Source organism: Ambystoma mexicanum, chromosome 5q, assembly GCF_040938575.1.
Source record: "Ambystoma mexicanum isolate Mex_15411 chromosome 5q, UKY_AmexF1_1, whole genome shotgun sequence".
Lineage (NCBI taxonomy): Eukaryota > Metazoa > Chordata > Amphibia > Caudata > Ambystomatidae > Ambystoma > Ambystoma mexicanum.
The window spans coordinates 630996171-631019955 of NC_090933.1; the positions used below are offsets into that span (position 1 = coordinate 630996171).

The 23785-nt window shown below is 45.7% G+C and overlaps 1 protein-coding gene across 1 annotated transcript in view; it reads left to right on the top strand.

Moving 5' to 3' along the window:
- The window catches only part of RAB2A (RAB2A, member RAS oncogene family), a 543971-nt gene that overhangs the window by 96837 nt on the left and 423349 nt on the right, over positions 1 to 23785 (top strand). Inside the window, exon 2 of the mRNA XM_069621096.1 lies at positions 17508 to 17579. Coding sequence (XP_069477197.1) covers positions 17508 to 17579 — 72 coding nt within the window. The remainder of the gene's footprint in view (positions 1 to 17507; positions 17580 to 23785) is intronic.

Sequence of the window (23785 nt, forward strand, 5' to 3'; positions counted from 1 at the left end):
TTGTATTGCAGACAACATTAGTGGAATTCTGGTTCAAGAACACGTATGGGACGAAGGCTCGGTTGCCAGCCCCATAACACTCTGAGAGGGATATAAGGTGGTTCTCTGGGGGCAGGCCCTCTCTCTGGTTACAACACACCGTTTGTGTCAAACCCTAGAAATCTCTGAAAAGGAGGAGGCTGCAGCTTGGACTGAGAAAGAATTTCTAACTTCCGGCACACCGGAGTCCAAAGAGGCAATGATCACGGCCCAAGAAATCTTTAAGAACCTGGCGTTAAACAATGCTAGGACTGCTCACTTGACCATGCGCAGTCAAATTTATGCCACTGGGGACAAAGCCGGCAAGGCCTTGGCATGGCTGGAACGGCAGGGAAATACACGTGGGCATGTCGTGGCCATCCAAGGGGTTGAAGGGAACCTGCTCCAACGCCTTTGCAACCTTGTATAAAAGCCTCTACGCCTCCAGGGAAATCACATCTGCAGGGGCAACCCCGCACTGCCTGGACTCCATCGAGCTCCCCAGGCTCTCCTTGGCTCAGACTGCAAAGATGTAAGCAGAGGTCACGGAAGAGTAGGTCGCGTATCTTTGTCCCAGTTCCAAGCAGGGAAAACCCCAGGCCCGAAGGGCTTTCCAGTGGAAACTTGGCGGCGAGTTGGGGACTCAGTGGTGGGTCATATCCACTGCATGCTGCTACGCTCCTGCACTGACGGAATGCTCCCACATGACCACAGGCAGGCCGCAATTGTTGTAATTCGCAAACTTGGGAAACCCCCAGACCTCTGCGCTTCATATAGACCCATTTCACTCCTTAACGGGGGAGGCTAAAATCATAGCCTGAGTCCTGGCCAACAGAATGCTGGGGGTCGTCCACTCCCTAGTCCACCCCTAGAGCAATGTGTGTTCATGCCGGCTAAATCCACTAGGATGAATCTGCGAAGGGTCCACTTCGCAGTTAGCCAAGCTTCCACCATCAAGGAGCCTCTGGATCTACTCGCAGTGAACTTCGAAAAAGCTTTCGTTTCAGTCTATGGGATATTATGGGCCGCATGGGGTTTGGGACTAACTTCATGGCATGGGTCAAACTACTATACACTGCCCCTGAAGGGGTTTTGCAGGTGAACAGGATCTCCTCTAGACCCTTCCCACTGGGTAGGGGAACCAGGCAGGGTTGCCCCTTCCTTCTCCCCCCCCCCCCCCTTCTTTTTATACTTGGCATAGAGCCCCTCACAATCCGGACGACCTGCTCATTTAAATGAGCAACCCTAGGGTCTCGTGCCCTGAGATCACCGGAATCCTCTCTGAAATATCAGGAGTTTTGTGGGCTTAAAACTAACAGGCAGAAGACTATCTTTTTTTCCCGCTCCAAGGGGGGGCTGACGCGATTATGCTGCACTGTCCTTACTCGTTCTACATCCAGAGTTTCGTCTACCTCGGCATCCAGGTAACCCCCAATTCCGATGATTTTCTTCGGCTTAATCTTCAACCAGTGGTGAGCCGGCTTGAAACGGATATCGCCTACTGGCAATCCCTCTCCCTGGGCATGCTGGGGAGGGCCGCTCTTTTCAAAATGCTTTCCCTCCCGAGATTTCTCTGTCCTGCAGAACACTCCTGTTCACATCCCCTGCAAGACCTTCTCCTCCATAGACCCTACTCTCCGGAAACTCCTATTGGGAGGGGGGGGGGGAACAATCCTGTATCGCCTTGACCACGCTGCAGCGGTCCGATTGGGAGGGGGGCTGGGCATACGCTTTCTTTGGGATTACTACTGGGCTTCACAGATGGGCATCTTGAATGATTGGCTCCATGCAGATTCTGCTCTTCCACATGTCTGGAATGAGATCAGACGCATGAGCCTGAGAAAGCCCCTCCGGGTTCTATATGGAACAGACACTGCTGTGGCTGACCTTCCAGCGATGATACGACAAATGTGGTTGGTGCGGAACGAGGACCTCCAACACATTGGATGGGGGAGGCGGGCGACAATGGGCCAACCCATGTGGGACAATGGGTATATTCTGGAGGTCATGACAATGGGCTGCTTTCCCACCTGGGAGGACTGGGGGATGCTGACCTTAACGGAGGTTTTACAGGATTGACATCTGAAGCCGTTTGAGGCCCTACGAGAGGAGTTCTGCCTCCCGCGGGTGACACTTGCAGATATGTGCAACTTGCACACGCCCTACATGCCAAATTCCCTGACATCCCAAAAAGCTCTCCCCTGGAGGTCAACGTCCTACACGCAAGAATTCTGGCGAAACCCACATCCACACTGTACCAAGTGATCACTGCATTTGGGTCCCAGGACTTAATACGTTTGCGTGAGAGATTGGAAAGGTTGGTAGGCCCCCTGGAGTTGGAGGAGTGGGTGGAGGCACTAATGTTCCCTCGTGAAATAGGCATAGACGCCAAACTAAGGCTTATGTAATACAAAATGCTTCACCAGCTCTGTCACTCACGGGCTGCGATGGCTAAATGGGGGCTGGTGGAAGACGCTGACTGTCCTAAATATCGTAGGGTGACGGGCACCTTTTACCACATGCTGTGGGAATGCGAGGTCATACACGGATTCTGGTATGAATGCATTCATGAAATTAATGCGGTCCTAGATACGCCAGCACAGCTGGAACCTAAGGCCACACTGCTGGGTGTTTGAGGGGGGGGGAGGGTGAACACACGAGCGGAAAAAACATTCCTTGCCGTTGCACTGGGCCTCACTAAAAGACTCATAGCCACCACTTGGGTGCGCCTGATGGACCCACACTGAGTAGATGGACAGATGTGCGTCTCTGGAAAAACGTTTACTCGGCCAGGGGCTGCCCCGGTAAATTCTTGAATGTCTGGGGTAAACGGACTGGCACCGCATAACCTGGTGACACCCAGAGCACTATTTGGGCATAAGCACCGACCCCCTTTGCCCCCTCCCCCGCCCACCCCTCGGGGAACTCCCTTGCTCCTTATCAGGAACTGTGTACCCCAATCATGGAACTCATGCACTTTATGATGACCCGACCTGTCGATTGTTGCTTGATGCACCCATCTGCTCCTCACTTCTTCTTTGACCGACCTACTGCTCTACTCCGTTTTATTCAATTGTTTGTTTGAGGGATGGGAATGCCCATCTGAGCTTGCTGTAAATAAAAAAAAAAAAGAATGTATCCAAAATAAAAACCTGTATGCGAACCCAGGACCAAGCATACACTATTAGGTCTGGGGTCAGCCAGCATTGGATCTCTTTGCAATGTAGAGAATGCAAAATGATCAAACTTCAAGTAAAGCTACCTGCAACAGGGATCCTTAATGGAACATACCATGAATGAAATGGTCATGAATATTTGCATACCTTTTTCCACCAAGTTCCATTACTTAGCAACGGAGTACACCAATTTCATCAGGAACACCTAACGCGGATTCTTATTGTGCCAATGGGGGTGAGCCACCACAGTACTCCCACCTCCTGAGCATGTTGCTGTGTGCATCAAATAATCTTCCTCCCCCAACCCTTCCCAGCTTGAGACCTACTGACTCACACATCCATGCTCGTGCACTACTTACTTCACTGCTTGGCTCCTGAAGTCCGTGTTTGGTCATTTATACTTGCCCCCTGTGCATGGACATCTTTCGAGAGGGAATGAAGCCTAATACTAGACTCTGCTACTTTTACAAGTGGAAGTGATTAGTCCTTGGGTGTACAAAGAAACTGATTAACCGATTTGACTGATCAGCAGATAACCTACCTGCTATATATTTTTGTCTGGGGCTTAGTTTATAGCTCTCGCTAGGTCCACTTGGCAGCATATACCACCTTGCAAAGTGTCATGTTGCAGAGTGCCTGTAGTCGAGGTATTTATAGAAGGTGTAAAACGCATTTACCCACCAGTCGCACCCCACATGCCCTGCCTGAGATCTAAATACAGTGCTTCAAAGATTAATAGGGCCTCCATTTTGAGCCATTGCATGAAGCCTCTCTAAGAAAGCTTAATTACAAGGTGTTTTCCTTATTGTAGTTGCATCTATCCGGAAGATAAATTAACTTCAAGCTCCATCAGACTCGGAGCCCTTTGTCACCATACATAGCATTAAATGTTTGTATGAACACATATACCTTTTTTCAAAAACATACATTTCAAAATTACATGTCAACCAGTCAATTGAATTACCAGTCTTTAATCCCAAACCACAGAATGGAGAAGAAGGGGTATTCAGACCGGATGTTCGTAGAGAAGCTTTGTTCTACCCTAGTAGAACCGTGGAATGGCAGAAAGCAAACCAATTCCTTATTTTCTTTTTTCTTTTTATTTTTTGGCAGCAGGAAAAGGTGATTCAGTTATCGAAGCCACCATGCAATATGTATTGTTAATTATATACAGCTCTACTATACCCTTGCAAGCAAACATCCCTCATTCACCCCTCAAGCACACTCTACATGCAGCACTGGTGCAATGTTGGCTTGCATTGCAAACGTACTGTTAGATGCAAGTTGTAACATGGTGTTGAGTAGACACGTTTACGCCATGTTGTGTGGACACAGGCAAGAGCATATCCCTGTTCGGACAGACCATTCTAAAGCATTTGATTTAGACTGTTCCTTAAGCTTTCCAACCACCTTTATTGGGTACTGCTGACTACTCTATGTAAAGTATGTGAATCTAAGTTGATTCACAAGCCTCCACAGGCAAATATTTCGTACCCACTAGTTGTCTTCTGTGGCTTGTATCTGCTTACAATCACATGTGCCTGTCCAACCTTACCACAAGGAAGTGATGGAACGGTACAAAACACAGCTGGACAAGTTCGGAAAAAAGCAAAGCATATGATTTTAAGCGGATACAAGCTACAGACGAAGTGGATAAGTATTGTTTGTTATACAGGTGTATGCAGTGTATGCATTATTCATTGCTATGGTGGCTACAGCTATGGTGGCTTCATTTGCATTTATAAACCAAGCCTAATATCATTACTGTATGGCATAGTGTTCCTCTCTAGCTAGCTTGGAGTGGCTTGACCATCTGGAGGGTTTATTTTTGCGTAGATACCGTAATTCCATCAGTGTACAGTTGATAAGACTCAAACTTGGCTTTACTTAATTCAGCGTCTTGTCCAAGTTAAAAAGACTCCTCATTTTAATGGAACTCATTGTTTTAGATGTATGCCTCTAAATCAGTTCCTAGTGAACATTTCAGAAATTGATATATGCCCAATGAATAGATGCATCACGATCCTTCGTAAGAAACAAATTGTAATTTGATCTGAGGCCTCTAGGGGATTACGCTATGTTATTTTGAGGAAGGGACGGATCAATAGAGTGAAGCTGTGGGATTTCATGCTAAATGTTTTAGCTGTTGAAAAATTTGAAATGTTCAAGAATTCATAACTATCGCATGCAAATTCAGTAAGTCAAAAAGTTACTTGATGATGGTCCCCTCTTGCGTGCATAGGTGTAAATTAATGCTGCTTTGCCTTAAGATATTGCCCTGCCTCACTGTCCTTGGTCCCCGAATTTGCAGACCTAGGGGAAAAACGTATTTGCTTCTTATGTCTCCAGTCTGGATTTATAGAAACATGTAGGCACCTGTTCATGTCTTGCAATAAGCTTGTGGACTTGTATATGCTGCACTTTAGTATGTTTGTTCACAGTAGCAAGACAATAAGTACATCCTACTTCTTTCTGAGTGCGGCGCTGTTTAAAAGGCAATAACTTGGCATTTATGATAGCACTGATTTTGAGGATTTCTGAATGTATTGTATTTACGTTGACTTGTTATGGTGGATTTCATGTTTCTTTTTGTATCAACTATGTTACACTAATGATTCAAAAGTGTGTGTGTATATATATTTCTGAGGCTTGTGGAATCTGCTTAGATCGCATGCTGTGCATAGGCCGACATCTAGTGGAAGCTGCGGAGTATTACAGTTGTTTTTCGAAACTCGAAAATGGGCGTCGACACAGGGCAGGCCAGTAATACTATCCCTAGTGTGACGTCCACTGTACCCAAGATCCCTCACGCGTCTAGGATCCTCAGATTGTTTTTTTCCGCCATACTGGTCAGAAGCATTTTGCGGAGTCCCCTGGCCTTAGCCATACTTTTGCTAAAATATAAAATAATAATCTATTGACATCCTTCCCCACCCCAACGTCGACACTCGATGCCGGCTGGAGAAGAAATCGACCGTCGGCTGCTGCACGACGGATTTGGGCCTCGGAAGGCCGCTGGCCTCGGCCCGGGCCTGGTAGGCCGCTGGCCTCGGCCCTGCAAGTAGGGAGAGTGGGGGGTGGTACATACTCTACACTCTTGGTATATAGGTACACCTTATACATTTCCTACACTTAACAGCCCGCTGCCTCAAGGTGCGTATGGAGGGTACCCCTTTTCAATTCTGCCCAAAGTGCAATCGCAAATACCCTTGGGTCGACAGGCACGCCACGTGCAATCTCTGCTTGCCGAGGGACCACCCCGAAGCGAACTGCAGAGCGTGTAGTAGGTTTAAACCTAAGACACTTAAGGACCGTTCGACGAAGCGTTGGGCCCACCACGCCAGGCAGGCGGCCATGGCAGCGGAGGGCGCCTTCAGCGATGGCAGCGATGCCGTACTTTCGGACGGCGAGGGCATTACGGCGTCGAAAGACAGCCGAGCGCAGGTCCCCGACCTCGGAAGGTCGTCCGGCAGGGCGGCTATGGGGAAGACCCCCGGCGACACAAGCGCTTCACATACTACACACACTAAACACACTAAGTCCAACCGAGACTCGACGACGTCGAGTTCTCGGAAAGAGGCACAGACCGAACGGTCCGATTCGGTGTCCTCTGGGCGCTCTCGATCAAGATCGCCACATGACTCCAGGCAATCATCCACTCTTGCCAAGAGTGCCTCGCTCCCTAGGCTAACAGAAGTTCGATCGTCGGAAGACGAAGACGACTTCCACCCCCAGCCCGCGCTCCAGTAGTCGGAGCCCGCAATTAAAGCCAGCGAGGCCCCACACTCGAAGGACAGGGACACCTCTCCCGATCCTCGACGCCAGGCGTCGAAAAACTCCAGAGCCACTAAGGGACAGGGAAAACATTTTTCTACGCACGGGAAGGGGGGAAAACAGCAGAAGAAACTACCTGTACATTCTTCCACACCTGGGAAACACTCCACCCCCCCTAAACAGACAGACAAACCCAGGTCTGCTGATAGGTCCACAACCAGCAAAGCTACTCAAGATAGATCCCATAGACTTGCTGAGAGAGTCATTCCCAGTTCCAAAAAATGGTCCAGTGAAGACATAGATAGGGTCTTGTCAAGAATGTCTTCTTTAGCTGATTTTTATGATAAAAATCCAGAACATTTCCTCTCGTATGATCCACAAGGGGCCTCAGGCTCTACTGATCCTATCCCCCCCGAGTAAGAAGGCCCGGTTTGAGACCCCGATGAGGTCTGAAACCTTCGAGGTGCAACCCTACGCAACTCCATACTCGCAGTATCAAGGAGAGGCTTCCTTTTGTGAAGACCAAGAACTTGGTATGATACAAGAGCAAACCGGGACGGGCTACTATGGGGATGAGGACCAGGAAGAAGAAGAGGATGACCCGGAAACATACAGAGTAGATTCCCCGGTAGAGAACGAAGCCCCGGTTACCGACTCCCCGGTCGATAACCAACCCCTCCTAAATGAGGTTCTCGCTCGCGCAGCAGAACATTTCCACATTGACACCCACAGTGTCCAGGAGGAAAGGGACTTCGCGGAAGTGGGAGAAAGGAGGCCTGTTGCCCAGACCATCCCTATCCTTAAATCCATTCAGCGGAGAATAGATCCGTCCCTGGTGAACCCAAACCTCACCAGAGCAGTCAATCCCAGGGTTGAAAAACTTTTCAGGGCAGCACAGTCTGACCCTCTCTATATAAGAGGACATCTGAAGCCAGACTCCCTAGTTGTCACCAACACTCGTAAGAGGGCTGGGACACCCTTGTCTTCGTCAGAAGCTTCTCCCGACAAGGAGAGCAAAAAACTATATGGTTACGGCAGGAAGGTAGCCTCAACGTCCGCCTATCAAGCAAGGATTGCTAACTCCACCACTCTGTTGGCCAGCTACAACTGCCATCAGTGGGAAGAAGTCGCGGCTCTCATAGCCTCTGCTCCTGAACCGTTAAAGGGCCAATTAGCTCGGATTTCCACAGAGGGTAGAGCCGTGTCTGGTTGCATTTTGAAAGCAACCTTCGACGCCGCGGACAACGCAGGCAGATTGATAGCAGAAGGTACTGTTATCAAGAGACATGCGTGGTTACGGCAGTCTGGTTTTAAGGCAGAAACACAGGCATCATTGTTGGACAAACCGGTGGAAGCCGATCTGTTTGGTAAGGCGGTCGAAGACTCACTGAAAAATGCCAAGGACGAATACGAGACACTCGAGTCCCTTGGCCAGTTAACCAATAAACCCCCTAACCAGAGAGGGAATAGTAATTTTCGTCGCCCATGCGGCCAAAATTCCCAGAGAGGATCTAACTATTCCCAGGGGCAGGGTACACAGTGGAACAACAACCAACAGTCTACCCAGGGTTACGGCAGAGGTAATAGGAGAGGTCGTGGTAAAGGCAGAGGCAACCCCAGCAAAGGAGGCGGCACGCCTCCACCAAAGCAGTGACGCTCAGTTCAGGGTCCCTTCTCACGCAACCCCAGTAGGGGGACGCATTTCAAACTTCACCCAGGCTTGGGAAGGGATCACATCAGACAGATGGGTGCTGTCAACAGTATCCACAGGATATTGTATAGAGCTACTGCAGCGTCCCCGGAACCATCCTCCACGACAAAGAGTACACGCCTTAGAACATCAGAAGATTCTCCTCGAGGAGATCGCCATTCTTCTACAAAAGGACGCGATAGAACTCGTCCCGGGACACCAGGTAAACAAGGGTATTTATTCAACTTACTTCCTTGTGCCAAAGAAAGACTTGACAATGCGCCCAGTATTGGACTTACGGCCTGCCAACAAGTATGTCAAGCCCCAAAAATTTCGTATGACCACGCTACAAGAGGTAATCCCCCTCCTAAAAAAGGGGGATTACATGGCAACCTTGGATATGAAAGATGCTTATTTTCATATTTCCATGTTCCCAGCGCACAGAAAGTACTTGCGCTTCAAGGTGGACAGTCGCCACTACCAATTCAAGGTACTACCCTTCGGGATAGCTTCAGCACCAAGGGTATTCACCAAGGTACTGGTGGTGGCGGCTGCACACCTACGCAGGGAGGCAATCCCAGTGTACCCTTATCTGGACGACTGGCTCATAATGGGGGAAACCCCAGGAATTTGCAGGACAAACATTCAAAGGACTATCGACCTCCTACACGAGTTAGGCTTCTCAATCAACGAGAAGAAGGCAAGCCTGGTGCCAAGCACCTCAAAACAATTCCTAAGAGCAATCCTGGATACCCAGGAGGGGTTGACCTTTCCTTCAGAAGAAAGAATTCGGAATATACTACTGCAAATTCCGCATTATCAGTCCGGTCAACAAATAACGGTACGCAAAGCAATGCGTTTACTGGGCATGATGGTGTCATGCATTTACCTGGTCCCCCACGCGCGCCTGCATCCCATGCAGGAATGGTTGGCGAAACAGTGGTCTCAGGCAAGTGGTTAGTGGGACGATCTAGTGGTCATTTCGCCAACACTGGTACAAAGCCTTCACTGGTGGACAAGAGAGAATCTCGCACAGGGGAAACCCTTTTACGATCCCGAAGTACAGGCAGTAGTCACTACAGATGCATGTCTGACGGGGTGGGGAGCTCACAATCTCCACCACACAGCTCAGGGTCTCTGGTCCCACTCAGTGGCCAAGAACCACATCAACCTGCTAGAGCTTCTGGCAGTATTCAGAGCGCTTCAGGTGTTTGAGCCCCATCTACTAAACCTGTCAGTGCAAATCCGGACGGACAGCACTACAGCCATGTTCTACCTGAACAAGCAAGGAGGGACTCGCTCGCCAAATCTGTCCAAGCTTGCCCAGAAAATCTGGATATGGGCACTCAGACGGAACATCTTCCTGTCATCACAACATGTTCCAGGGGAGCTCAATTCCCTAGCGGATGCTCTGAGCAGAGACTCCCTCCCAGAGGAACACGAATGGGTTCTTCACAGAGAGGTCGTAGAAGATCTCTTCTCTCAGTGGGGTTTCCCCACTACAGACTTATTCGCCCCAAGCGAAAACAGACAATGCCCAGGATTTGCATCCAGGTTCCCCCAACCAGACTCCCAGGGGAACGCCCTGTGGATGAACTGGTCAGGGATGTTTGCGTACGCTTTTCCACCAACTCCTCTCATCAGGAAAGTGGTGAACAAGATGAACAGGGAATCGATGACGCTCGTCCTAGTTGCTCCCATGTGGGCAAGACAAACGTGGTTCCCACACCTACGCAGGATGGCGGTGTGCGAGCCCATCAAACTTCCAGCCTGGTACAACCTACTGTCCCAGCACCAAGGTCAAACAGTGCACCAGCAACCCAACTCAATGAACCTGGCAGCATGGCTCCTGAGGTCATAGTTTGGACACCTCAATTTGCCACAGAGGTGTATGGACATCCTAAAGGAATCTAGGAAACCAAACACAAGGCACTGTTACTTTGACAAGTGGAAGAGGTTCGTTATCTGGTGCCAGAGTAGACAAATCAACCCAGCTGATTGCACTCCTTCCACTATTGTTACATACATGCTCCACCTGCTAGATGCAGGATTGGTTTTTAACTCACTGAAAGTACACCTGGCAGCCCTCTCGGCTTACACCACTTCCCATAGCAAGGTTTTGTGGTGGAAAGTACCAGTAGTTAAAGCCTTCATGGAAGGAGTAAAGAGACTTCACCCTCCTATTTCAAACCCACCACCAGGGTGGGACCTTAATGTGGTGCTAGCCAAGCTCATGGGCCCCCCTTTCAAACCCATGCATAAAAGCAGTCTCAAACACCTGACTTATAAAACGGCCTTCTTAGTAGCTATTACTTCTATAAGAAGGGTCAGTGAAATTCAGGCTCTGTCAGTGCAGGATCCCTTCTTTACTATCCATAAAGACAAACTGGTTTTACGCACACACCCTAGGTTCTCACCTAAATTTATATCAAAATTCCATGTAAACCAGTCCATCGAGCTTCCGGCTTTCTTCCAGAACCCGCAAAGCTCGGCTGAGGTGAAACTACACACCCTAGATGTGCGTAGGGCGGTCCTCTACTATGTAAATAAAACAAGACCGCTAAGGAAAACAGATCAACTGTTTGTCTCCGTAGCTACAGGCAGAGAGGGGGATCGCGTCTCTAAAGGTGCCATCTCGAAGTGGATTATTAACTGTATCCAGCTGTGTTACTCACTCTCTGAAAAGACTCTGCCTTTTACGCCAAGGGCCCACTCTACTAGAGGCATTGGGGCCACTCTGGCTTTCATTGCAAATGTACCCCTTGACACCATTTGCAAAGCAGCTGCTTGGAGCTCTATTCACACTTTTACTCAGCATTACTGCATTGACACCCATTCCAAGGCAGATAAACAAGTGGGACAAGCGGTTCTAAGACACTTATTTGCTCATGACCCTTCTCACATCCCACCTCCTTTTTCTGGTACTGCTCGCTAATCTATGCACAGCATGTGATCTAAGCAGATTCCACAAGCCTCAGAAGGGATACATTACTCACCGTAATCGTATTTCTGATGCTTGTATCTGCTTAGATTCACATGCGACCCACCCTTCCTCCCCTCCGAGAGAAGGCGCATGATTGCTTGTAGTCTTACCTTTCTGTCTATCTGCTTGGATTATCTGTACTCGCGCTACTCCTCATGCTACCTCATGTCAGAAAAAATACAATCTGAGGATCCTAGACGCGTGAGGGATCTTGGGTACAGTGGACGTCACACTAGGGATAGTATTACTGGCACGCCCTGTGCCGACGCCCATTTTCGAGTTTCGAAAAACAACTGTAATACTCCGCAGCTTCCACTAGATGTCGGCCTATGCACAGCATGTGAATCTAAGCAGATACAAGCATCAGAAATACGATTACGGTGAGTAATGTATCCCATATGTGTGTATGTGTGTGTGTATATGTATATATATATATATATATATGTGTGTGTGTGTGTGTGTTTTATTTTCAAGGAAAAAGCTTTAGTTGCAGGGAAGTTAAGGTGAGAACTTAATGCAAGAAAACCTCTGAAATTCAGCTTAAGCCACCTTAATTTTGCACCCCCTTCCCGCAGCCTATGACCACAATGATGACTTCATAGATTATACCGGCACCCTTTGTGTTAAAATATACAGTGGGCATGGCCAAATGTCGTTATCACTGCCCATGGCCGGTTGTGTTGTAATTGGTGATTCATCATTGATGTCCTAGATGTCATTAGTGATGTAATTGTGGTCATATTGTGGTTGCATCACTAATACCATCATGTATGACTTCAATGATAGCATCAATGTAGCCATCACTAATAACATAATAACATAATTACGACAACAATGATTTTTTAACTGATGGCCTCAGACATAAGATCACTCTAGGTACATATTTCGATCACTCTTACATTTCTACATATGTGATTTTAGTATTTTAGAATAGTTCATAACAATGAGTACATTGTGAAAAGTAGTCAAAAGCTACACATATATCATATCACTACTTGTGAAGCTTTAATTTCCAGTAGATTGGTAAAAGGTGATACTACAAGTATGAAGGAGTGAGAGCTAGAGGAGACCCACTGCCGCCCGGAGTCGTATCCCACCACCTAGGGCAAGATTAAAGGAAGAAGAGGAGTTAAATGGCAATATAGGTCATACTTGAGTCTCGCAGCAGGGGTAGAAACGGGGTGCAGTAACGTTATGGCGAGAACCATAGAGTCCAGCACAGAGACAGCACCAGCTGTCCAAGGTCAGGATCTGCGATTGAAGAACCATCCATTAATGTAATACAATTGTGTCCGTGTGCAGGAATTCTACTCTGGCCGAGTAGAGAGTAAATGTCACCAGTGATTTTTATCAGTGATGTCATCAAAGATGTTCTGTGATGTTGTCATTGGTCATACTGCACAACAGGGGGTGAAGTTAAGGTGGCTGTTTAATTTATAAACGGCCGATTTCTTGGCATTTGCCTGGGATACAGTCATCTATTTTGGAGACGGGGCACCACAAGGATTGCTGGGCCGACATCAGATTTGTTCTATTTTTCCTGCAATCAACACACATGATTGTGTAGTTGTTTCATTGACAACTGGGGTAAATGGCTGACTGTGTACTGGTGGTATCATTAGTGAGGTTGAAAATGAGAAAGACACAGATGGCTTTGACACAGGCATGGTCTCAAGCTTCTGACTCTGTCACATTTAGACCCTGTGACAGCAGCTATGAGAGATGCAAGATCTTTCTACTCTTATTCCCCAAATGTGTCCAACTTCTCACTTAATTTTCACTTTCTAATTCCTGGTTTCCTTCTCTTTAAGCATGCACTAATTCTCCCTCTTTTGAAGAAACCATCTCTTGACCCCTCTATTCCTGCTAACTTTCATCCAGTTTCTTTTCTTCCATTCTTATCTAAACTTCTTGAGCAGGCTGTCTTTTCTCACGTTTCTGCCTATCTCAATGTTCACTCTCTTCTACCTCCTGCATCTGGATTCCAACCTTCTCATTCAACGGAGACTGCCACACCATGCCAGACACGAGAATGACACCTAATGTCTTCTGGTATCTCACATCTCTCCTTAACATAGCCATCCACCACACATCTCACTTCATATTCCACAACACGGTCCCCACCTGCAACCACCCCAGCAAAGGTCAACGCGTCATCACAAGCACCACAATGCCAAACCATACACTGTCCGATAACATAGCCCCAACTTGGTTCCTACCACCTTGCCTTCCAGATCATTGCAGCATGGTCAATAAAGACTCATCCCAACACCTACACACAATACTGTATCCACTCGCACCATCTAAGCCACATGCTCTCAGACCCTCCACCTTCCTACCCTGCACAACCATGACCAGAAACCTAAGACTAGGTTCTAGGACACACCAAACACATACTCCCATCAAAGCACAACGCAAACCTAAATCTGCTACTCCTGTCACACATCCTAGCACCTCCTGACAACTCGCACATTCCCTCTCCCAATGACTCCACCCCACTGGTATCCACCCCACTGCTACTCAACAGAAAGGCACAGCCCACCACCCAAACTATCAAAGGTGCGCTCATTAACGCAAGATCTCTAGCCGCACATGCTCTCGACATAGTTGACATCATCACCTCCAATGACCTTGACTTCCTAGCTATCACCGAGACCTGGCTTCACGAGCATCAGGACCTACCCTCGCACTAGCCATCCCAAACGGTTATTCCATATACCGCCTAGACACACAAACAACTAAAGGCGGAGGCGTCGCCTTCATAGCAAAGATATCCCTCAATATCAGACACATCCTCAACCAAACACTCCCATCTGCAGAATTACTCCCCATCAAACTATCCACAACCAACACACACTATCACCATCCATCTTATATATAGACCGCCTGGCCCCAGCTCTTCCTTCAACGATGATATTGCTCTCCTGCTTTCTAACAACACCAAACCCAACTCACAGATACTTATTCTAGGCGATTTCAAACTCGGCTATAACGACACCAAAGATGACAAAGCAAACATGGTCGCCAACACTATCTCAGAGCTAGGATTAACTCATCACATCTCTCAACCAACTCACAAAAAAGGGAGAACCCTTGACTGGTTAGCAGAGCTATACTGCGACACCACATTTATTTCCAACACACCCTGTGTCTGGACTGACAACCACCTCATCACCTTCACCATCAACAAAGAAAAACCAGCCTCACCACCACCACCAAATGCTCCACCCGCATTCACAAGAAATAGTGCTCCGGGACCTCTTACTTCCCCTAAGGGGTGCGAGTCTTCTGCAGGTAGCGGGAGGCTGGCGTATACTTCATCTAAACTGGACTTCTGTGAACATCTATGCATGGTTACCAAAAAGCTGAGGTAGCAAAGTTAGAGCTAATCTGAAGATGTTATTGATGTGATGTTATTGCTTGTAGAGCTTTTCACTTAGTTGTTGTATGCCCATTGATGGACCAGCTAAGTATTGAACCCATTATTGTGCCAACCTGCCTTTGTTTGTGCTCTTATAAATCAAAAACTGCCAAGTCAAGAGCATATGACAACAAAGGTAATTAAGTTAAATAAGAGTTCTCCATGGTGGTCATTGACAAAGGTAGTCCCAGGCAGTCAGCCTACTTGTTGCTTATCAACTATAGTCTGCAGTGACCCCACTTGTATAAGGTAGCCTTTCTGAAATTATCCTCAATGTGTAAGGTTACCATACGTAGCATCAAGCCAATTGGGATAGTCAGCCACAGTTTACATTCTGGCCAGCTATGAATGGGGTAACATTGTGAACATTCGCTTGTCACATTTAGACAGAATTGTGAATATTACACTGTGTCACATCTAGACAAAATTGTGAATAATGGATTGTGTCACATCTAGACAAAATTGTGCATATTGGCTTGCGTCACATCTAGACAGAATTGTGAATAGTAACAATCAACCCCCTGCAACTGTAACAAGACATAGCACCCACAAACTTGCACAACACCACATGATGTCCGAATCTCGCACCCAAGCTCAGCGACCGGTACATCCGAACTGAAGCTGCCAACAGCACATCACAGCTCTCGTGCTCTTTTCTCCCGCCCCTCGCACTAACCCAACCCCCTCCTTTTCACAAATCCACCAGAGTGCTGAGGGACCACCCAAGTGGCACCTGTGCGCGGTATAAAAACCTTTAAAATTAACATATGCACAAATTGAAGACCTGACAAACAGCAAGTCGTGAAGCCAAAGCTTAGACAAACAGGATATGAAATTAAAACGGCATAACATAATGTGATATAATGATAAAACAGAAGAAATATGACATATGATAAATTGCACAGAAGTGTCAAGCATTTACAAAGCACGTGGTAAACAATATTCTGTGTTGTGTAAACCGGTCTTTCGGGGGCACTGTAGGTAATAAGGGTAATGGCAGACACAATCGCAACACATATTATTGTTTACCATGTGCTTTATAAATGATAAACTTTTGAGTCCTGCCTTCCTTTGGTTCTTTGTCAGGAATTGCCTTAATATAACGACATTTCAGGTCTCTTCAGATACTTGAATCTGTGTTTGAAAACCCCCGAGGTGGGATTGTACTTGCCAACTACTACATTCATGCAGTTTTTGAGAGGTTGGGCAACTCATTTTGATCAAAACCTTTTCTCACTTGGTCTTGGAACTTGACCTTCTACACTTGTTTCTTATGGGGGATTCCTGCAGATCTATGCATTCTTGGCCCCAGATGCTCCTCACTGTGAAGGTCGAGCTCCTGGCTGCTATTGCTGTCCGAGGCCATGTGAGTTTCAATCCGTTTCTCTAGACCCCATTTTTTTTAAAGAAAATGTGACCGGACTATGAGACCTTCGTGATCTCTGCATTTAACTTCTCTCAAAAGTACACCTTCTTCCCTCTTTAGACTCCGTTTTTGTGTCTTGGTCCAAGGGGTGCCAGATTGACAACAACCAATAATGTTTTCTTTTGTTGTTGCTGCTTTGGTTGACTTACGAAAGCGTGAGATCCTCCACAAACAAACCATTTGTGAATTCTGTTTATCCAAACTTGCTATGAGCTAATGAACAAGGAGCTTTCTTGCCCATTCGATCAGGGGTGTCTGGTGGCTACTTTTGCCTTGAAGTTTCGTGTTACGTTGCTGCCACTTAATAAATGCTGAATACTTTAACAAATCATTACTTCTAATATTCGTTGGCAGGGGAGACCTACTTTGAATTGTCCATTTTGTAGCAGTTCTAGTTTGGAGTATGTTTTTTTTTGGAGTCGTCTGTGTGATGAATGCAATTGCTTAACGATAAACTATTTAACTATATAACTTTGGTAATAGTCTCTCTGATGGATACGATTTTCCTCTGCCAAATTCCTCATTACTCTCCCACCTACCCCTTAACTGGGCTTATTAGTGACCTTTTTTTTTTTTTCTTCAGTTCTATAGTTCTTTTTGGCTTCTGCGGACTGAAAGGAACTTTGGTATGGGGAGCATGAGTGCTTCCATATATGTGCAAGCTACGTTCCATTTTGTGTTGCACATGAAATCGTGATGGAGCCAGACAGGGCCTGCCCCAGCACAAACTGGGGGCTTTTTGAGGCTTTCCGGATCAGGTCTGACTGGAGTGGTCTTAAAAAGTAAAGGCGAAATCTGTTGAGGAAATCGTATCCATCATAAGTAACATTACCCAAGGTAATGTGTTCTTTTCTGTCCAGTGGGTGTTTTCGTTCCCCCCCCCCCCCCCCCCCCCGAGTACCTTTTGTTTGACTAAGTGCATTCAGTGTTTGAAAAACAGTAAAAAGCATGTTGAGATCTGTTCGTTTGGGATTGTCATGTTTCCACTTGATTGTTACATTAAAACCTCTCTCTTCCAGGTGTTGGGAAATCATGCTTATTATTACAGTTTACAGACAAGAGGTTTCAGCCAGTGCACGATCTTACGATTGGTAAGTTTTCTTTATTATTATTTTTTTTTAATTAAAATTACTTCAAACATAAGCTATATTTAAGTATTTTTATTTTGTTACAAAACCTTCATGAAAACCACAGCTCCTAACTTTAGTCTGGCCATCTCCCACAGCTTCTAGAACTGCCACATATGGAATATGTAAGTTTAACATATTGTGACATCAGAGGATTCAATGTGTCTTAGACCTCTGGACATATACAGCCTGTGACTGACTCTATCATAACTATTATCACTCTCCTCACTCCTTGACCATATAATCCAAATATTTTGACAACTGTGATGAATCCAAGGAATCTGTCCCTTCTCTACAATCAGGGGTCACCCCCTTTTCAGACTGGGGAGGTGAGCCCGTAATGCTCCACATCCCCTAGGGGACAGGGCAAGTGGGATCTCGCGGAGGGAGATTCCTGAGGAAATCAAGGGCTCCACAGACAGCAGTAATGCACACTGAAGATTTATTCTTAAGTAAGCGACAGCAGGCCTGGTCAGAGCGGAAGCCCCAACACAACTGCTTCTACAATCTAAGTGAAAACATTCTACACGCACATTCTTAGAATTCAGTGAGCTCATAGTGGAGTTTATGCTTAACCTAGGTATGAACAAGAATTTACATAACTTGCTTACAATGTTAGGCTTTAACTTACATCATAACAATTCCCCCCTCCACCCACCCCATTAAGTGACAAGGAAACCCCAGGGAAACGTTTGACTGCACCTCCTTTGAAAGCAGAATCCCAAATGTGTGGTGGTTATGTGGGAATTGAATAGTAAAATAATGTGCCTGTTTAAAATGAATGGCTTGGCTCCTGACCCCACTCTGGTCAATTCTATGTTTGAAGAGCAGAAACAATGGTGTCTCCCCTCCTATTCCAGGGAGGGACTAGATCAGAGTTCCATGCAGGGGGAGAGCCAGCCGGAGGGTGCAAAGCAGAATCCTGCACTAGAGTGCAGAGTAGAGATCTGATTCTGGAGGTGGAGCGGGTGTGGGGGGAGGGGCACACATTTAGCGTGGTTGGTGGAGGAAACCTGAAGTCTGTGAAACGTTGCTGAACAGCTGCAGACACTGCACACCGGCATTCAGCAGATCCAATGCCGAGTCCTGCCAGTCGCAGACAGGAAGAACTGCAAGATCCGAGCATGAAGACGGCAGCCCACTGTTCTGCAGCAACCAGATAAGCCGTCTCCCCCAGATCAGCGCCACCAAGAACCAGTTACGCAGCTTACAGAGGAGTGGTAGGAGGGCGGGTGGTGAGGTACAGAAATACCCCACAAGGGGGTGCTTACGAAACCAAGTCCAGGTGTCCCAGGGAGGCTGAGCAGCAAGTTAACCCACTAACTGATAAGAGTAACAAGAAGGCCACATAGCCCTTGCTGTGCTAAGCAAACGGGTACCTCACAGAAGGGTGAGAACAGTAACCAGCTGTGACTGGCTGTAGAGCTAGAAGTCCCAACCCAGGCCAAGAAATTCAGTTTCTCACTGGTTACTGTGAGACTCTGCAGGGGTGAGCAAGAAGCTGGTTGTAAACCTAAGTCAAGAGCCTATTGCATGAAGCAAGTAGCCGGTTTACAGTACCAGTTACTCTAATTGAGGAACAATCACTTTGAAATGACGAGGACATTTGTGTGTGCGTCTGAAGTCCCCTATTCAAAAAGACAACGGAAAAAGGACTTCTTTTGAACTGAAGCAGCAGGTCAAGGCCTGAAGGAAAAGAGCCAAAGATGCACATGGGTCAGGAACCAGCCCCCGCAAGCCAAGAAATGGGTCGTTGGGAAGGGGGAATTTAGATTGATATTAATATTTTGCTATGCTAAATTTGTTTCCTATGTTAATAGTAGGGTTAGTTATTACGGTAGATCATGTTCGGACGGAGGACTGCGTTTCTTTCAGATATCCTGACTAGCACCAGTTTATTTTTTAAGCTTGGGGAAATTCCATCATCGTAGTTGCAGGGATAGGTGAGGCATTCTTTTTTCTTTAATAAAACGTGTACGTTTGAACCATGTCTTTTCTGTCTCCTATATCCGATTCGCCACACAACACAGGTATTTTATTGAAAATGGTATTAAATTAACATTACATTCAGGGCTAAATATTCAACGACAATGCCATCTTGGGAAATTTGCCCCACTTGACGGTGACATGGCAAACTGGTGGGGCTGTGTGATTGCCGGACATGATATACAATTAACATGTGCTGTTGTCAACTTTTTGGACTCTCTCTGCTTGCGTTTTGAGGCTCAGCTAACCACTTCCTCTTTTTTTTTTTCTTGCATTGGCACTTCTAGAATTTGAATCCAGTTGTTTAATTTTATTAGCACTCGAACTCCTAATCAAGTCTTTATTTGATAACTGGACCTGATCCTTGCAGGTTTATGCATTCTTTCAGTCTAAAACAACCTAGATATTGCATGGAAACATGACACAATGTCATTCTGTTAATGTTTTTTTGATGGCTGGGTGTAAGAAGTTTTTCAGATGTTTAGGTTTTCTTCTATGTAACAAAAGTTATGCTTGACTGACTTTTTAAAGTTGTGATCTTATAGCTTCAATAAAAGTTTCAATAAAAAATAAATTAAAAAAAAAAACATCTTGTTTTGTTTTTGACCTTCTGAAGCAGACCCTCAATTTCATCAACACCTTTCCACTTGAACAGGTTCTGAGAGCAAGTTTGGTCTTTTCTAGTTTCAGTAAAAATAATTGTGCCAGGTCAATTACCTTTCTCAGTCATCTACACTTTGACTAGTCTGTGTCTGCACGGCGCTCTCGTGTCTTGACCTTTTTCTTTTCTTTCCTCTGTGCACTGATGCCTGAGGCAGTGTTGCACATTATAAAAATTATTATTAATAATAATAATAATAATAATAATAGACCAAACTCCATTGGGCCTTCAAAGATCTATGGTCTGTCTAGAAATGGATGCAGAGGAAAATGGATTAGAGTTAAACTAAAAGAAAATAAAACTGATGATTATGGGTGTGAAACGACGGAAAAGTTTAAAATCCAGCTGCTACCTTGGAGGAGTCAAAATTGACTTGGCAAATTCTTATGTTTATCTAGGAAGTCTTATTTCCTCACAACCGAGTAATCATTTTATAGAAGGAGTTAGCGCGGGTTGAAAACACTAGGTAGGTGGCAGGTCATCAGGAATTTTATGAACATGAGATGTGGGGCCAATATTGAGGCCTATGTGAAAAGCATGCTACCAGCAATAATGTATTGCCTGGAAACTCTACCAGAGAGCTATGTATTGTGGCTGTGCCAATTAGAAGGGTGTTTATTGCGTACCATGCTAGGAGTACCTCAGACAGTGCCTGTCGAGGCCCTGCGTCTTTAGTTGGGCTTGACATCGTTGAGAACATGTTGCATTTTGTACATAAGAACCCGGCTGAAATTGGATGCACTGTACTTTGAGGAATATTCTGGTAGAACATGGTGAACAGATAGTTCGGCCAAGAGGAGTTTACCCTAATTTGCCTTACAACAAATGTATTTCGGCAACATTTTAACACTGGAGTATACAGAGCATTTTAAGACTAAAAGTTTATTTACATTGAAATCTGTATATAATAAGGTGGAAACTGTAGAACAGATGACTGAGAAAAAAAGGTATGCTGAATATGTAAAGCAGAGTTTTCCATTGAATTCCCTGCTGAGTTATCTTACCAAGTGGACTAGTGTAAAATTATGCAGATTTATATTACATCTGCATATTAATATATACTACCAGTGCAAGAACACATTGGTACGTGGATATCTAGAGAGAAATGTACGTGTAGGTTTTTATTTTGTTTATATAGCGAACCAAACCCTTACATATCTGGGCGTATTTCTTGCAGTAACATATGTTACATATTTACATACAGTTGAGACAATACAGGAATTGAGTACTTGAATTGAGTACAGGAATTGAATAAAGTGCATCCTAGATAGGTACAAAGGTGAGCATGGTCCTAAAACATACAGATTATTGTGTTTCCTGCATTGTAAGCCGCATTTTTCCTGAACTTGGAATGAGATGATTCTGATCTAAGGGCTATTGGCCATGTGTTCCACATTTTTGCTGCTAAAACCGGGAAGCTGCTGCCCCATGCCTTCTGAAGCTTGAATCTGGGGATCTTAAGACATTGTAGTTGTGCAGATCTTGTTGGCCTGTCAGAGGTTACGTGAACATGTGTCACTCAAATATGTAGGTGCTCGGTTAGAAAGGCATTTGTTTGTGAGTGAGAAGGTTTTAAATACAATTCTTTGATGGATTGACAGCCAGTGAGCATTGCGTCTCAGCTCTGATATATGGTGAGATCTGGGGATGTGCATAGCAGATGGAAGTCATTATTTTGGAGTATTTGCAACTTTTATAAGTTGTGTTGGTTGGTTCCAAGGTATAAGGCGTTGCAATAGTCTGGTTTAGATAAGATCAACGCTCTGGCTATAGTGGTGCAGTTGGTTGCGGACAAGAAGTGTCTGCAAGCATTAATTAATTTGCAGGTGCAGGCTGTGCCCGAGGCTGTCGTATTGACCTGTCTTGTCAATGTAAATGAGGAGTCAAGGTAAATGCCTAGCGTTTTCACTTCCTTGCTACCTTTGTTGTTTCCATCAATATTAAACAAGTTTAACTGTTTATACAGTCTGAGTCTTGTTTGGGAACCTATCAGGAGTAGTTCTGTTTTATCATTAAGACACAGTCCGTGTTTAGCCATCCAAGCTTGTATGATTAGATAGGTCATTTAGTAGTTTTGAGTCAAATGTGATAGTCGTCAGTTTCTTTAATAAGGGAAGGACCCAGGCGTCATTTGGATTGGTAGGGACTATACTAGTTTCAAGCGAGACGTTAATTATTGAAGTAATAAAGGATGAGAGATACCTCACTGCCTCTTTAATAATCCTTGCTGGGCAGATGTCCGCCTGGCATCTTGATGGTTTCAAGTTCATTATTGTGTCCTCAACGTCCTTGGTGGAGAGAGGTGTGGATCAGGTGACGATGTAGACGGTAGGATTTGGGAAGAGTCAAGCGTTAAGGCTAGGTTTTTCATTTTTGGCTTGAAGAAGCTCAATTTTGTCTAGTAGCGCTTTCTGTATATTGGTACAACAGCCACTGTCTTTGGTGCAGGTCTTTGGTGGTCTCAGCTGGTTCCAAAGAATATTGAATAATTCTTTGGTGCTAGATTTTGCTTTGATTCTAATATTGTAAGAATCGCTTTTGGATTGGAGGATGACAGCTTTATAAGTGAGGGAGACTTCTATAAATGTATTTTTATTGGGTGTTGTGGGAAGGATTTTCTATTGTGTTTCGGCAGTTTTCTTATTTTTGCACAAGGTTCTAAGTTACAGGGTGAACAAGAGTTTAAGTGGGAGCAGGGTTTGGCTTTCCGCATTTTCAGTGGCGCTGGTGTTGATGGCGTTGAGTAGTGTGCTGTTGTACAGATAAACTAGAGAGGATGGGTCATCGTTGTGCATGGGGTGGTTAAGGATGGGAGTAGTTTCTCTACTGTTATGTTGTGGTTATTCCTAGTAAGTGTAGGAGGTGCACGTGGGTTGCAGTGTTTAGGACTGTTGCTGTCCTGTATGGTAAATAGGATAATATGGTTGTCAGACCAGGCACAGGGTGTGTTGGAAAGGATATTAGTGTTGCAGTTGATGTCTGCGATCCAATCTAGTGTTCTCCCTTTGTTGTGGGTAGGGTTAGAGATATGATATGTGAAGCCTAGTTCAGATATAGTGTTAGCGACCGCTAGAACTTTGTCGTCTTTGGGGTCGTGCAGACCTAGGTTGAGGTCTCATAATAGCATCATTTGGGACCCTGTTTTGGTGTTTGCTATAAAAAGTGTAGTAACGTCTTCCTCGAAGGAGGCAAGTGGTTCTGGTGGTCTAAACAAAAGGTGGATGGTTGTAATTTGTGATGCTGTGATGGGTAGCTTGATCAATAGTAGTTCCCCTGTAGGGAATGTTTGGTTGGGTATGGACCGAAGGCCTAGTAGGGTTTTTACAAGAAAAGGCAACACTGCTGTCTTTAGAGGATTCTCTAGCTTGTCTGATGATAGTGTACTCGTCTGGTATGGCGAGTGAGAGTAAAGGCCCTGCCGCAGCATGAAGCCAGGTCTCTTATGGCTAAGAAGTCAAGGTTGTTCTTAGTTATAAGGTCTGCAATATAAAGTGCATGAGCTGGCAGGGATCTGTCGTTTGAG